Source organism: Hypanus sabinus, chromosome 17 (genome assembly GCF_030144855.1).
Source record: "Hypanus sabinus isolate sHypSab1 chromosome 17, sHypSab1.hap1, whole genome shotgun sequence".
In the NCBI taxonomy this organism is placed as follows: domain Eukaryota; kingdom Metazoa; phylum Chordata; class Chondrichthyes; order Myliobatiformes; family Dasyatidae; genus Hypanus; species Hypanus sabinus.
Genome location: NC_082722.1, coordinates 3,485,222 through 3,501,950, shown reverse-complemented (window position 1 = coordinate 3,501,950; position 16,729 = coordinate 3,485,222). Strand labels below are relative to the sequence as shown.

The following is a 16,729-nucleotide window of genomic DNA, read 5'->3' as shown; positions in this document are numbered from 1 at the left end:
AAGTGAATAGGATGGTAAAGAAGGCATACAGATGTTTGCCTACATCAATTGGGCACTAAAATAAAACTCAGGAAGTCACTTTGCAGCTGTATAAAACTTGATTAGGCTGCATTTGGAGTATTGTGTGCAATTCTGGTCACGCTATTACTGGAAATGTGTGGAGGCTTTGGAGAGGGTGCTGAGGATTGTCTCCAGGATGCTGCCTGGATTACACAGCTAGACTATCAGGTGAGGTTGGATGACCTTTGATCGTTTTCTCTGGACTGGCAGAGTTTAACAGGTGTAATTTAACATAGCATCATGGTTAGGACAGATGGGCTTATTCCTGTGTTGTATTGCACTATGAAACCAAAGCTGTGTCTTCTGTACCTTCGCTGAGTCATACTGCCATCCCTGAAGCACAAGTTGGACCCTCTGTAGCTTGTGTATCAGTCACTATCCTTCCCTCAGACACATGTTGTGCTGCCTGGGGTTCACTACCCTTTCTTCTCATGCACTGTGCCATCACAGATCTAAGGGAGGACATGTGCCTGCAGGGGGCCATATCTTTTGCCCCCACTGTAATATACATAAACAATGAAGCTCACCTCTACTAAGTGAATGGAATTCTTACAAGATTGTATTGCTTTACTTTTAGATCAAGGTGGCTGTTTCAATGGCTGAGTGAATTAATGTAAGATGTCATGAGAACTGAACACACTCAAGAAGTCTGACTGAATTTCATTAGCCTCCCATTCTCCTCTGGCCAATTGTTAAGTGCCACCATTAGGTGTAGGTGGCAGCTTTGGTTTCATAGTGCAATACAACACAGGAATAAGCCCATCTGTCCTAACAATGATGCTATGTTAAATTACACCTGTTAAACTCTGCCAGTCCAGAGAAAACGATCAAAGATCGTCCAACCTCGCCTGATAGTTTAGCTGAGTAATCCAGGCAGCATCCTGGAGATAATCTTCTGCTGACCATAATTACTGCTCCATGAAGCTTGTTACAAAAATGTCACTGTCAGGAGGGATTTTACACAATGTCTCCCCAACCCCTCTCCCCTAATTGATTTTCCTTTTCCTTCTTCAGTTATTCAGTCTGATTACAATTGTGTGTGATTTGGATACTAATTCCATAGCCTCATAACGCTCTTTCCTATGTCTTTCCCAGATATGCTTTTGTCTCACGCATTCCCTTGGCCTAAACTTTCTCAATAGCATGCTTCCCTCTAACTAGATAGAGTAGATGTTTCCAATAGTGAGTGAGTCTAGGACCCGGGGACACAGCCTCAGAATAGAGGGACATCTCTTTAAAACAGAGAAGAGGAATTTGTTTAGCCGGAGGGTGGTGAATCTGTGGAGGCCAGGTCAAGTTCCAGATTAGTCAGGGAGTTACGGAGAGAAGGCAGGAGAATGGGCTTCAGAAGGATAATAAATCGGTCGCGGTGGTGCAGACTCGATGGGCCGAATAGCCCAATTCTGCTCCTTTGTCTTATGGTCTAACATTTACTTTTCATCATTTTAAACATTTTCTATGATCATAGATTTTCAGAGTAATTTTGCCCGTTTCAGGAATCACACCTGTGAACTGTCTCATGGCCTATCTAAGACTGCATCCAATGCTCTTGCAGCAATGTGGTACTCAATACTTGTTCACAGTAATCTGTCTAGAAAAGGCTCATCAGTACCACCTTGTTGTGATATAACTAAAGATACTATCCCATTCAATTTTCACATCCTCTGATCTGTATGTCCAGAAAATTCCCTGCCCTTCTGCACTAATTTATCAACTTTCTTTAAGAAAAGAAACCCTGATTTATTAACAGAAGTGTTTCTGCAGATGCTGGAAATTTTGGGCAACACACACAAAATGATGGAGGAACTCGGAAGGTCAGGCAGCATCCATGGAGAAAAATAAATAGTCAATATTTTGGACTGAGGTCCTTCATCAGGACTGGAAAGGCAGGGGGCAGAACTTTCATCTTTACCCATCACATTTCAGCTTCCTACTTCATCTCCATCTCCCATCCACCCACTTTCCTCCTCACCTGGTCTCACCTGCCAGCTTGTACTCCGTCCCCTCCCTCCACCTTGTTATTCTGGCTCCCTTTCCTTTCCAGAACTGATGCAGGGTATCGGCGCAAAATATCTACTGTTTATTCCCTCCATAGATGTTGCCTAACCTGCTGAGTTCCTCCACCATTTTGTGTGTGTTACTGATTTTTTTTTCTAAAATAAATGTTTGCTTGCTGATATGAAATTATATTTGTTAATGATTCCTTTGGCCCATTCCACAACCTTTCTCTGAAGTTTTGTTTGCTCTGTGGGTGTATAAATTAATTGTTTGCTCTGTTGCATGTGTAGGAGTAGCTTCAATGAGTTCATTGATTGCTGATCCACTGACCAAGTCCATTCAGGCCGTGAGCAGGGCCAGCACTGCTGCCGAAAGCCCTTCCACTCGGGCTCCTGCGGATCTTGACAATGCACCCTTCACAGTGGAGCCACCTAGTGGAACAATTGCAGCAACAGGGGCACAAGAATTCACAGTCAAGTTTGCACCATTGGATGTTGGCGAATTTGAGGCATTGCTCATCTGCAGGTAAACGCTGACATCCGCTTTGTTGAAATGCTAAAACGGCATTCCACAGTACCAGCTCTTTGGCACACAATGTTGTGCTGATCTTTTAACCTACTCTAAAATCAATCTAACCCTTCCCTCCAAATAGCCATCCATTGTTCTGTCATCCATGTGTCAGTATAAGAGTTTATTAAATGTCACTGAAGTATCTGCTTCTACCACCACTTCTGGCAGTGTGTTCCATGCACCCACCACTCTCTGGATAAGGAAAAACCTACCTCTGATGTACCCCTAATATTTCCTCCATTCGCCCTTGTTATGCCCCCTCATATTAGTCATTTCTACCATTAGGAAGTCTTTGGCTGTCCACTCTATCTATGACTCTTAAACATCTTGCACAAACCTATCAAGACACCCCTTGTCCTCCTTCTCTCTAGAGAGAGTGGTTAGCACAGTGCTAACTCCCGCTGCTACCTGTAAGGAATCTGTACATTCTCACCGTGACAGCGTGGTTTCCTCCCACAGTTCTAAGACATAGTGGCTGGTAGGTTAATTGGACATTATAAATTGTCCTGTGATTAGACTCAGACTAACTCGAGGGACTGCTGGGCGGTCCCTCAAGTTAGGTGGCTGCAGCTTCCCACTACCATGTACGACAGGTATCCCAGTGTCACTACTGACCAGCGTCTGTGGAAAGGAAAACATAAGCTCATGTTTTAGGTCAGAATTCTGATGAAGGATCTCCAATCTGAAATGCTAGTTCTCCATAAATGCTGTCTGACCTGCTGAATGTTTCCAGTGTTTCTATTGCTCAGCTCCTTACATTCAGGGTCAGAGCTTCTGGCACTGCTGTCCATGCAGCCTGTTTGGTTAGGGTCCAGTGAAAATGCTGAAAGAAAGAAGCTAGTATCATGTTTCCTACGATCCTAACCCCATCAAGGTACACTGGACAAAGTGGTTGAGGCAAATAGTGTGGTATGATTTAAATGGCACCTGTATAGGTACATGGAAGGGTGGAGCATAAATATGGGCCAAACAAAGGAAATGACACGGACTAGACAGGCTGAGGGTCTTGTATCCATGTTGTATGCTCTCTGACTTTGAACCTTCATCTTGAGTTCACATGCAAGGTTAAGGTTAACTGGGTTTTACTCAACATGGGATTGGAAGTGAATAACTAACTTGGTTTGTTTCTCTGCATCATTCAGAAGTCCCACTGATATGTAGTGTCCCAGGGAAGTCACCATCCTTCACTGCTTTTCAGATCTCAGTTGTGCCACAGGACTAACCTCTCTGAATACATGACTTGGGAAATCTCATTCCCATTTGTCACGACTGTGAGCTAAGTTAGTGCTATAAATAACTTTTCCCTTGGCACGTTTCTTAATAATTAATTTCAGTCATGCAGTTTAAATTATAATCATTTCTTGTAAAAGTAATCAGAGCTTAACCTGCATTGTCCTAATTAATCATTAGGAAGTTAGATAAGCCTCAGGTTATTTATAGCAGTTTCTCACTGGTGCTCATTTAATGTGTTTTAAATCTCCAGTGTGCTTCAGGTTCTCTTGAACGCTGACGGCAAATGGAATCTGTAATGAGGTTAATATCACTGTCTCAAATAATGAATGCTTACTGACATTAGAAGTTCGAGTAATTGTGTTCAGTGAAACAGCCTCTGTCTGCCTCTTCCACACCCTTTATTTTCAATTTATCTTTCAGACCAGTCTAAGGCTATTGAAGTAAAAGTCCCACAATGCATGGGAACCGTCTGGAGGCTGGATCAGTAACTCATTCCTTTCTGTGCGGGTGCAAGTAGGCTTCAGTCAGGAACAGCAAGGCTCATCTGTTCCAACTTGCACTTTCCAGCAGGTTTTGGATAACACTGAGCAGGGAGACTGAAATCATTTAGAGAAACTCAACGTGCACGTGGGTGCGCACACACGCACTTGTATATATGTTCTGTATTTGTGCAGCCACAGGTACACAAACATGTAAGCACTCACACGTGCACGTGCATATAGATGTACTTACAAGTGTGCATACATACTGATATGTGCACACACACTCAAACTTCACACAGGTATCTCTCTCACACATATACACACAGGTATGTAACATTCAGCTCTTGTTCCTAGAGAGTTGTTCAAAGCCACGATATTTATAGCCTATTAGTTGCCATGGATTATACTTCTGTTAGCTTGCTAACGTGAAGAAGGTTGATGCTGTTTGTGACATTCTCCGCTCCTTGTCTTTCCCCAGAATCCCAAACTTAAAGACGAACTCACAAGGTCATGAAATAGCCGTGCAAGGCCGCAGTCTCCTACCATACTGCCATTTTGAGCTGGAAGACTCCAATTACCTCAGCAGCCACAGGCGCAAACCTGAATTAAGTGGCCCATGGAATACCCATCCAGGGATACCTCTTGACCCCAACACACGTGTAATCGAGTTTCAAACCGTGGGACTCAACACAGTCATTAAGAGGTAAACCAGAATGACATCAAACGATATCAGTGCTGACAACGCACACACAATGCTGGAGCAACTCAACAGTCCAGGCAGCATCTGTGGAAAAGAGTAAACAGTTGACATTTCATGCCAAGACACGTCCACTTATCGCTCTTTGCTATACATGCTGCCTGGCCTGCTGAGTTCCTCCGGCATTTTGTGTGTATTACTTGGATTTCCAGCATCTGCAGATTTTCTCTTGTTTGTGATATTGGTCCTGATGTAAGGTTCATCCCGAAATATCCGCAATTCCTTTCCTTCTGCAAACCCTGCTTGTCTGTTAGCTCTTCCAGCAGGTTGTGGTGTTATACCGGATTGCAGCATCAACAGACTATAAGATCATCTTGAGAATGTTGATTAATTGATGTGCATTGTTTTTGGTCATTGGACTGAAAAAGTATTCTGCCTTCTCAGCCCTATGCAAGATAAAGTTGAAGGCCTTTGTTATTGTTTTCTGTACATGTAGGGCTTCTTAAAGCCCAAGTCTTGTCACATACTTCTTGTTGAATATTAATGAGGTGTTGGTGTACAATGAAAAAGTGATGCCTAGTAACCTGATGGCATGAACATTGATTTCTCTAACTTCCGTTAATGCCCCCCTCCCCTTCTTACCCCATCCCTTACTTGTTTATTTATTATTTTTCCCCTTTTTTCTTCTTTTCTCTCTCTCTATTTTCCTCTCTCTGTCCCTCTCACAATCACTCCTTGCCTGATCTCTATCTCCCTCTAGTGCTGTCCTCCCCCTTTCTTTCTCCTTAGGCCTCCCATCCGATGATCCATTCCCTTCTCCGGCTGTGTATCCCTTTTGCCAATCACCTTTCCAGCTCTTAGCTTCATCCCACCCCCTCCAGTCTTCTCCTATCATTTCGGATTTCCCCCTCCCCCTCCTACTTTCAAATCTCTTACTGTCTCTTCTTTCAGTCAGTCCTGACGCAGGGTCCCAGCCCGAAACATTGACTGTACTTCTTCCTATAGATGCTGCCTGGCCTGCTGCATTGTGTGTTACTTGAATTAACAGCACCTGCAGATTTCCTCGTATATGCCTAGTATTCCGGTCGCTATGAGGTGCTGGTGAACGATGGAAAAGACATGCCTAGTATTCCAGTTGCTCCTTTTTTTGTTGCTAGTTTGGATGATCATAAATTGGGTCGGCCTGCAGATAATGAGCACTGAGCTAAAGTAAAATATGCCTTTTGACTATCTGGTTTATATCCTGTTATAGCTCGTATTTATATCTCATTTTTTATTGCGTAATTTTATTTGCATATGGAGGGTGGTGGATTTTCATGTGTTTTCTCTTTGAACGGTTCCTCTTTGTTTTGTGGTTGTCAGTGGAGAGAATGACTCTTGGTTGAATACTGCTTACGTACTTTGATAATCAATGTACTTTGCTTTGAAAAGTTTGCAGACAATACAGAAATTAATCATGTGATTGACAGTGAGGAGGAAAGCTGTAGACTGCAGAAGGTGTCAATGGTCTGGTAGGATGGACAGAAAGGGGGCAGACTTAAGCCAGAGGAGTGTCAGGTGCAGCATATGGAGGGGGAGAACGTAGAGTGGTGTGGGGGACTGAGGGATCTCAGAGAGTTCATCCACAGACCCTTGAGAGCAGTGGCACAGATTAGTACATTTATAGAGACAGCAGCAATGTTTATCCTTCATTAGGTGAGGTGTGGGGTGTCAGAGCAGGAAAGATGTGAGAATTGTACCACATTAGGCTGCAGCTTGGCCACTGCATTCAGATCACAGGAAAGATGGGACTGGTAGTGTAGAAACTAGCCGCGTGCTTAACACTGAGAAGGAAGACCATGAAAGAAATTTCAAAATATTGTCAGAACTGGAAAATTGTCTTTCTGACTGAGGGTGGTTTTGATAAGCAAGGATGGTTTTTATTTAAAAAAAAGATGCTCAGTAGAGATTTAGTTGAGGGACAAAAATTATGTGAGGCATTGTCAGAATAAGTAGAAAAGACTAATTCTGGGAGTCACAAAGTAGGTGGTGGTATCAGCTTAAAGGGAATATGAGGGAAATGATATTCACCCGGATATTGGATAGGTGGCTCTGGAACTCACTGCCTGCAAGGGAGGGGAAGCAGAAACCCTTTGACATTTAAACAGTACTTGGTTGTGTGCTCATGTCAGAAGGGGGGAATTAGGCTGGAGAGGACTTTTTCAATCTGTGAGGAAGCAATCGGCTGAATGGACTAAAACCATTTGGTTCCTGAGCCAGCGTGGATAACTCCAGTTACCTCAAATCTGAACTGATTCCACAACCTGCAGACTCACTTTCAATGACTCTACAACTCGCGTTTTCAGTATTTATTTATTTATTTCCACAAAGTCTTCTTCTGCACAGTGCTTGCTTGTCAGTCTTTACTTATGTACAGTTTTTCAAAATCCTATTGTATTTCTTTGTTTTCCTGTAAGAAAATGAACCTTAATTTTCTTAATGGTGACATACTGTATACATATTTTGACAATAAATATACTTTGACTTTGACAATGGCTTCTTGTTAAGCTTCCTTTGGAATACTGTTCATCTCCATTCTTTTCCATTACATGTTTTTTCTCCTTTTCTTCTTAATCATGGCTTCCTTAATAACTCTTTGTGCAATTGGATCCCCAATTTCCTCACTTGCAGACCCCAGTCAGATCAGATTGGCAACAATATCTTCTCCACAATCTCCATCAACACAGGTGCACCACCAGGCTGTGTGCTGAACTCGCTTAACCTGATCTATTCACTTTACATTTATGACTGTGTGGCTAAGCACAGGTCCAATGCCATCATTAAGATTATTGATGACACCGCTGTTGTTGGCTGAGTCAAAGGTGGGAGATTAAAAATCAGACTGAGTGGTGCCACAATAATAACCTCTTATTCAGCAAGACCAGGGAGCTGATTAATGACTTCAGGAGGAGGAAACTAGAGGTCCATGAGTCAGTCCACATTGGAGAAATCAGAGATGGAGAGGTGCAGGAGCTTTACATTCCTTGGTGTCATCATTTCAAAGGATCTATCCTGGGCCCAGCATGTAAGTGCAATTACAAAAACAGCATGGCAGCACTTCTATTTCCTTAGACATTTGTGAAGATTCCACATGACATCTAAAACTTTGACAAATTTCTATTGGTGTGTGGTGGAGAATATATTGACTGGCTGCATCACAGCCCAGTATGGAAACACCAATGTCCTTGAATGGAAAATCCTGAAAAAGGGAGTGAATACGGCCCAGTCTATTATAGGTAGAACCGTCCCCACCTACTTGGAGCCATCTATTTGGAGCATTGTTGCAAGAAAGTAGCATTCATCATCAAGGACTCCCACATTCAGGCCATGCTCACTTCTTGCTGTTGCCATCAGAAAGAATTTACGGGAGCCTCAGGACTCTCACACATGTGACTAGTGGTGTTCCTCAAGGGTTAGTATAGGGACCACTGCTTTTCACATTGTTTGTCAATGATTAGATAGTGGAATTGATGGCTTTGTGGGAAAGCTTGCGGATGATATGAAGATAGGTGGAGGGGGAGGTGGTGCTGAGGAAGCAATGCGATTGCAGCAGGACTTAAAAGAATGGGCAAAGAAGTGGCAGATGGAATATAGTGTTGGGACATGTATGATAATGCATCTTGGTTAAAGGAACAATAGTGCAGACTATTTGCTAAATGGGGAGAAAATTCAAACATCAGAAATACAAAGAGTCCTTGTGCAGGACTCCCAGAAGGATAATTCACAGGCTGAGTCTGTGGTTAAAAAAAGGCAAGTGCAATGTTGGACTTTATTTCAAGGGGAACAGAATATAAAAACAAGGAGATAATAAGGCAAAAGTCAGGCACACTTGGAGTATTGTCAACATTTCTGGACCCTTCATCTCAGAAAGGATGCATAGTCTTTGGAGAGGGTCCAGAGGAGGTTCACAAGGATGATCCCAGGAATGAAGGGGTTAACATATGAGGAACATTTGGCAGCTTTGGGCCTGTACTCACTGGAATTTAGAAGAATGCATGGGGATCTTATTGAAAACTACCAATGTTGAAAGGACTAGATAGGGTGGATGTGGAGAGGATGTCCCCTCTGGTGGAGGTATCCAGAACTCAAGGGCACAGCCTCAAAATTGAGAGGTGACCTTTTAGAACAGGAGTAAGGAGGAATTCTTTTAAGCCTAAGCGTGGTGAATCTGTGGAATGCTCTGCCACAGTCTGCAGTGGAGGCCAAGTCTGTGGGTACATTTAAAGCAGAAGTTGATGTTCCCGATTGATCAGAGGGCAGGTGAATGGGATCAGGAATCAACCACAATGAAATGGCAGAGCAGATTCGATGGGCTGAATGGTGTAATTCTCCTCCTATGTCTTATGGTCTATGGTCTAAGAACAGTCATTACCCCTCAACCATCAGCCTCTTGAACCAAAGGAGATAACTTCGTGCAACTTCAGTTTCCCTGTCACTGAACTGTTCCCACAACCTATGGATTCACTTTCAAGAATTTTCAGCTCATATTCCCAATATTTATTGCTCATTTATTTATTATTATTATTATTTCTTTTATTGTTTTGTATTTGCACACTGCTTGCCTGTCTTGTTGGGTGCTGTCTTCCCATGATTCTATTATAGCTATTCAATTTACTGAGTGTACCTGCAAGAAAATGAATCTCAGAGTTATGTATTGTGCCTTATATAGACTTTGATAATAAATTTACTTTGAACTGTTTACCACAGTTCTGTCTCATCACCTTTTCTTCCACGCAGAATGAAAGTGGGGTTCCCTGCGTCCTCACATTAGACATTCAACATATCATCCTTTGCAATTTTTGCAATATCCAACAGGATAGCTTAACCAGACCAATCAGCGAATACCTTTCCAAATCTTGAAGAACTATTTTCTTCATGATTCCCTGTTCCACTTTTCTGTTCTCGATAACCAGTTCTCTTCTTGTGGCCTGCAGGAGTGGGATTTCACCCTTTGATCTTCCCACTGTCCAAGGACCTAGACAGCTTGCAGGTGAAGCAGCATTTCTTTCCATCTACTGTACTGTATTTGGTGCTCACATGAAGAAGCCAAACACAGACCGGGTGACAGCAGAAACCCTCTGTTCAGAGTAGGAGTCTTTGATTAAAGCATTAAAATATATCAGATGACCCAGCTGCTAAAGCACTTTTGTCCATGATTGTTGGCTGTTACAGGTAATGGACAAGCTGTGCTGATAGGTAGGCAGGTGCTGTTTTCAGTAACTAGCTTGATAGGACTGACTGGATTAGTGAAAACCTACAGTAACATTCTGAGCAATACACTTCGTATTTGACACCTCAGCTTTACGTCAATCATAGCTGCTGCATCTGAAGCGGCAACCATTGATGGGAGTAAGCAGTTCATTTTCTATAACTTAATTAAAATTAATAGGAGATCCATAGTGCTGGAACTATGCAAACTGGCCTCTGCAGGTCTACCTATTGCTTGTATTCTAATTTTTCTGCCTTTTTAAATCTACATTCTAATACCCTAACATGGCCTTACTCCTACCATCTCTATCTCTGAGCCCTCACCCCATCTTTCTCTCTCCTCCCACCATCTCTATCTCTGAGCCCTCACCCCCTTTCTCTCTCCTCCCACCATCTCTATCTCTGAGCCCTCACCCCCTTTCTCTCTCCTCCCACCATCTCTATCTCTGAGCCCTCACCCCCTTTCTCTCTCCTCCCACCATCTCTATCTCTGAGCCCTCACCCCATCTTCCTCTCTCCTCCCACCATCTCTATCTCTGAGCCCTCACCCCCTTTCTCTCTCCTCCCACCATCTCTATCTCTGAGCCCTCACCCCATCTTTCTCTCTCTTTCTCCCCTCCTGCACTCTTACTCCTCTAGGAAGATAATCCCCTGTAATGTTGGAGACATCTGTATGGAATTTATCAACTGCAGGTAACACTATTTTATCCACACCTACGCCTCTCTGTTCCAATTTGTTTCTATTTCATTATTTTGGCTCCATCTGCTGAGTTTTCGAGTAATTGATAGCTTAACAGCTTTTAATTATTTTTTATTCATTCGGGAACGGGGCTTCACAAGCTGTCCCTAGTTCCCCTGGAGAAGGTGGTGGTGAATTGCCTTCTTGAATTCCTGCAGTCCTTAAGGAGTTGGTCAACCAACAGATCTATTGAGGAGAGAATTCCAAAGTTTTGACTAAGCGACAGTAAAGGAACAGTGGAGTGTGTACCCTATGGTAAACATTCTCCCACTCCCTGCATCGTAAGATTCTTGTTTTTTCACATCTCCAGTTCCAATGAAGGGTCCTTGACCAAACTCTGCGTCTCTTGCCCCAATGCTGCTTCTTGCCCTGCTGACTTCTTGTAGCCATTCCTGTTTACATTTTGCATTTCTATCATTCCTCCATTCCCAGTCTGATTTTTTTCTGGTTTAACATTGGTAAACTCTGATTTCTCAACTCTGACCTTTTGTTACAGCTTAGTGACTGAGAATAAAATAAACAGTTCAGAAAAATATAGAAATTGGGGATTTGACTTCAGGTTGAAGCACTAGAGTGGAACAAAGGTACTCAAAACTTTTGGAACTCAAAACCTTTCAACCATGCAGAAAAGCACTGTGTGTTTCATCAGATCCTCCCATCACGCCACATTCAGGAGTCCCATTTCCCACTCTCTTCAAATAATTCTGCATTCTGTTTCTGGCACCAATCTGCTCAGACAAATTTAGCACTGGGGCCAGGAAGTCATTCAGGCAAAGAGTTAAGAGCGGATGGAAAAGTCTCCTGGAGAAGACTGGATTCATTTGTTGAGCAGCTTTGACACTGTGATAAGGTCAGTAAGGTTTTATTCTGTGAGAGTGAGATAAACGGAATCTATCTCCTCATCTCCGGCATGTCAAAGTTTTTGTTAATCCAGTCACCAATCAATATGCTACTGTGGAGCCACAGTGCCATCTACCAGCAAACACGTAAATCCCTCAGCTCTTCCAAAATTTACAGCAGCTAAGCCTGACATTATGTCTAAGCTATTTTTAGTCAGTATATATTATTCCCTTCACAGACAAGTTAAGGAAGATAGAATTTCTTTTTACCAACTATCTTCCTTTCCCATCAATAGACTGATGGAGAGGGGATTAGGAAAGATAAAGTAGAAGAAATTCATTGGTGTTGAGCAATGTTTTGAGAAATACTTTTTCTCTTCCTTGATCTTAAGCCTGCATTGAAGACGGGTGAAGCACATTGTACAGGACTGCACTGAGCCTACAAAAGCCACAGGCTGCAACAAGTGTTCCTTTGGAGCATTTGCAGTTGAAATTCAATAGCTCTTCCCAATGTACTCACAGAAAACCAGGCCCCAGTGACAACTAACACCCACAAAATGCTGGAGGAACTCAGCAGGTCAGGTAATGTCTCAGAAAGAGGATGCAGTGCTGTGAGGGGCAGGAGATGAGCCATTCTTGGTCCCCAACACATCCCCTCGTCATGCTGGCTCCAAGACCCCGGTCTCCCCATCACTACTGTTCCCGAAACCTGCCAGCAGCAGCCCAAGTTTCAACTCTCCATTCCCAATGGGTGGTAGCTTGAGTGACACTGACAGTGAGGATCAGGACCCAGTAGCCCAAGCCTTGTGTTCACTCATCACACCAAGACCTCAGGCACAGTTCCCTTTGGCAGCAGTACAACTCATTACACTCTACCAGCTTGGCTTTCATCCTCTCTCCCATTTCTTTCAGCTGATAAGGTATTTTAAGTTAAAAACATGAATATGAACAAGAATAAAGTTTAAAAGAAAATTACCTTGTTAATGAACTTTAGCAACCCAATTCCGATAGAGGAGGCTGTGCTGGATCCTCCAGTTGTGCCCCCTGGAACTAGGTTCTCCCACTTTTGCAAACATCGCTCCACATCCACTCGACCTAAGCCTTTCAATATTCGATACTTTTCAATGAGATCCTTTCATTCTTCTAAACTCCAGGGAACCATTCAGTACTCTGTAATAAGACAACAGGATAGTTGTTCTTGAGCCTGATGGCCTGAACATTCAGGCTTTTATTTCTTTGGCCTGTTGAGAAAGGTGAGAAGACAGAATGTGGTGCAGACGCTAAAGTGCAAAGATCCAGCAATTAGGACAACAAAGAGGTGACCACGGGAGCCAGAGGAGCAGTTGTGAAATTCTTCAAGTCAGTGGACTGGGCCATGTTCAAGGACTCATCTACGATTATGAATGAAATACTCTGGTTATAAAGGACTTTATTAAGACAGCTGTAGACAAGTGTGCCTCCACTAAATCACACAGAGTCTTCTCCGATCAGAAGTCCTGGATGAACTATGAGATTCACAATTTGCTGAGGGCTAGATCAGATTCATTCAACTCTAGTGACCAAGAAAGTTACAAGAGGTCCAGCTAAGATCGAAGAAAGCCATCGCAGGGTTAAAATTGCAATTCCAGCCCAATCTTGAATCAGCAAAAGATGCTTGACAGTGTGGCAGACCTTGATACAGTTAAATAAAGCAACATAGAAGAGAGCAAGGCTTTGCTTTCAGATGAGCTCTGTGTCTCCTATGCTTGCTTTGACCATCAAAACGTGAAGACACTCATGATCTCCCTCAATGCCGGATGATCCTGTGATTTCAGTCTCTGAGGCCTACCTGTGAGCAGCCTTCAGGAGGGTGAACCCACGAAAAGCATTTGGCCCAGTACTGAAGACCTGTGCTGATCAGCTGGCTGGAGTTTTCACTGAGATCTTTAATCTCTTGCTTCGGCAGTCTGAGGTACCCACTCACTTCAAGCAGGTTTCACTTATACCAGTGTAACCTGTCTCAATGACTACTATCCAGTAGCATTTACCTCCGCAGTTATGAAGTGTTTTGAGAGGTTGGTGTTGAAGCATGTCAACTGCTGCCTGTAAAGGAACTTGGATCCACTCCAATTTGCCTACTCGTACAACAGGTCCACAGCAGATGCCATCTCATTGACTTTTCACTCAACCCTGGAACATCTGGACAGCAAAAGTGCATACAACAGGATGCTCTTTAACAATTACTGCTCAGCATTCAGTACCACCCTTCCCAAAAAATGAACCAATAAGCTTCAATTACCACCTCTTGCAGAAATATTTCAATCATCCTTGATGACAAGTGAGGTCCAGAGGATTGGAGGATAGTCAATGTTATTCTGCTGTTCAAAACAGGCTCTAAAAATAAACCAGAAAATCATAGGCTAGTGAGTCTGACATCAGTAGTTGGAAAGTTATTGGAACGTATTCTGAGGGAGTGGATATATAAGTATTTGGATTCTCGGACTGATCAGCATGGCTTTGGGCATGGTAGGTCATGTCTGACTAATCTTGAAGAGGAATGTTTACATAAAGCAAACCATTTAATAACCTGTAGTTGAGTTTGTCACAAACATGGTAAGAAAACCATGCTTGCATCAGCATCAAAGGCTCATATGTCCAGTCAAATAAAATCACACAGTAGGTGTGTTACAAACTTGAACAGTGGAAGGACAGAAATCAGGGGACGCAAATGCTAGAAACTGGAGGAAGAAATAATGCTGGAGGTACGAACAGTTGGTGCCAGAACTAGACTGAGGGAGACAGCCAGTATAAAATGATGAGGGAGAAGAGGTGGGAATAGCTGCCGGGTGATTAGCTGATCCAGGTGAGGAGGAGAGAGTGGAAATAGTGACTGGAAGGTGATAGGTAGAGGCTACAAAGTGCTGCAGATAATGGAGAGGAAGGTGGAGTATGGAAGCAAATAAGGGAGGTGAAGAGAGCAGATGGAAGGGGAAGGCACCCATTGGGAGGAGTGTGTAGGTAAGTGGGTGGAGGAGGGAAAAGAAAAGTGTTGATGGGGAACTCTGGAGGGAATGTTAGTAGAACTGGGTAGATAAGGACAGAAAGGGAGCAGTGAGGGAAAGTCAAGAGTGCACAACTGGGATCTTGGAGTGAGTGCGGAAGGCGAGTCAGTTCCCACAGTATCCAGGCCCGTGGGGTTCAGTGGACAACTGGGATCTTGGAGTGAGTGCGGAAGGCGAGTCAGTTCCCACAGTATCCAGGCCAGTGGGGTTCAGTGGACAACTGGGATCTTGGAGTGAGTGCGGAAGGCGAGTCAGTTCCCACAGTATCCAGGCCAGTGGGGTTCAGTGGTGGAGCAAGAGACCAAATGCATCTATATTGGTTTAAATATTTGTGTGCACACTTCAGCATTTCGAACTGAATAGAAAATTCTTTTAATATTTCAGAGGGAAGCTTTCTTCATTATTTCAAACTACCAGATGTCAAAGAATAAATTGCTCTTCAACAGAAAACAGACTCTGGCTTGGTTCCCTGAAAAGCTTCATTTTTTCTCACAAATCCTTAATGTGCCAGTTAATTAGCATTAAGCTCATTAAAGTGAGAATGGAACGTACAATCTATTGAAATCATTTTAAGGAAACAAACAAATGAAGCAGCAGATATGCCAGGTTCTGGGAGAGAAGAGGTGGATGAATGATTTGGGTGTTGTTCAGATGCCGAGCCAACTGCCTATCTGCAACAATTACTGCTTTAGTTATCCTTAGTATTTGTCCTTGGTATCTGCCCAATCGAGCTGAGTGATAAACTGTACTTTGGATGCTCAGCCACTATTGAAAGGCCTCTAACTTAATCTTAAGCAGTTTTTGATCTTTACTTTTCTAATCCTAACAAGCTGCATCACTGCTTGACATGGAAACTGCACTGTAGCGAACAGGGAGTCTCTGTAACGGGTAATCAAAACTGCCGAACGTATCACTAGCACCAGCCTACTGCCATCTAGGACATATATACAGAAGGGTGCAAGTAACATCATAAAGGGTTTCACACACCCTGCTCGTGGATTGTTTGTGAGGAAGCTACATAGCATTAACTCCGCCAGGATCGCCAGCTCAAAAATCTATCCTCAAGCTGATCAAAACCTCCATTCGCTAATACCACCATTATTTTATTATTTCCCGTCGGTCACCATATGTACAGCCTAGCATCACTTTATGAACATACAATCAATCTGTACAGTATATAAGTTATCTTGTGAATTTATATTTATTATGTGATTTTTATTATTACAATTGTGGTCTTTATCCTTTGTGCATTTTTTCTGCTGCATCAGATCCGGGATAATAATTATTTCATTCTTACACTTTAATGCAGGAAATACAATCATGAATCTTGAAGCAATATAACCATATAACAATTACAGCATGGCCCTTCTGCTGAATTTGAATCATCCTTCCAAGAGTAAAATGCCACTGTTTTCTCATTACCACTTAATGTACTATACAACTTCAACCATGTTATTGGCTTGGAAAATTGGACCCCAGAGAAATGTCTCTTATGTTAGTGGTGAATTATATTGCATTTCACATGAAGATGCAATTGTAAAGCAACAAATCCACTGTTCTGGGTGCTTGGCATGGATTAACAAGCTGCTTTCTGTCCACAGATCCTTCTATATAATGAACCCAACAAACATAGACTACTCCTTCCAGTGGATGTATGAGAATGTGCCAGTTGTACAAGTAGAACCATCATTCAGCTGTCTGACAGAAACGGGGTTTATCTTAGCCGGGAAGAAGACGGAGGTCAGTACAGAGTCAGTGTCAGAACTTCCAATATACAACAATTCAGCCATGTCTACAATGTCTGCTCCGGGAGAAACACAATC

The 16,729-nt window shown here is 42.9% G+C and overlaps 1 protein-coding gene across 4 annotated transcripts in view; it reads left to right on the top strand.

The window, feature by feature from the left end:
- hydin (HYDIN axonemal central pair apparatus protein) overlaps positions 1-16,729 on the top strand; it is a 1,146,554-nt gene that overhangs the window by 993,474 nt on the left and 136,351 nt on the right. For all 4 annotated transcript variants that reach the window (XM_059992477.1, XM_059992476.1, XM_059992474.1 and 1 more), the window contains 3 exons: positions 2,349-2,583; positions 4,822-5,046; positions 16,508-16,646. In XM_059992477.1, the coding sequence (XP_059848460.1) occupies positions 2,349-2,583; positions 4,822-5,046; positions 16,508-16,646 (599 nt within the window). The remainder of the gene's footprint in view (positions 1-2,348; positions 2,584-4,821; positions 5,047-16,507; positions 16,647-16,729) is intronic.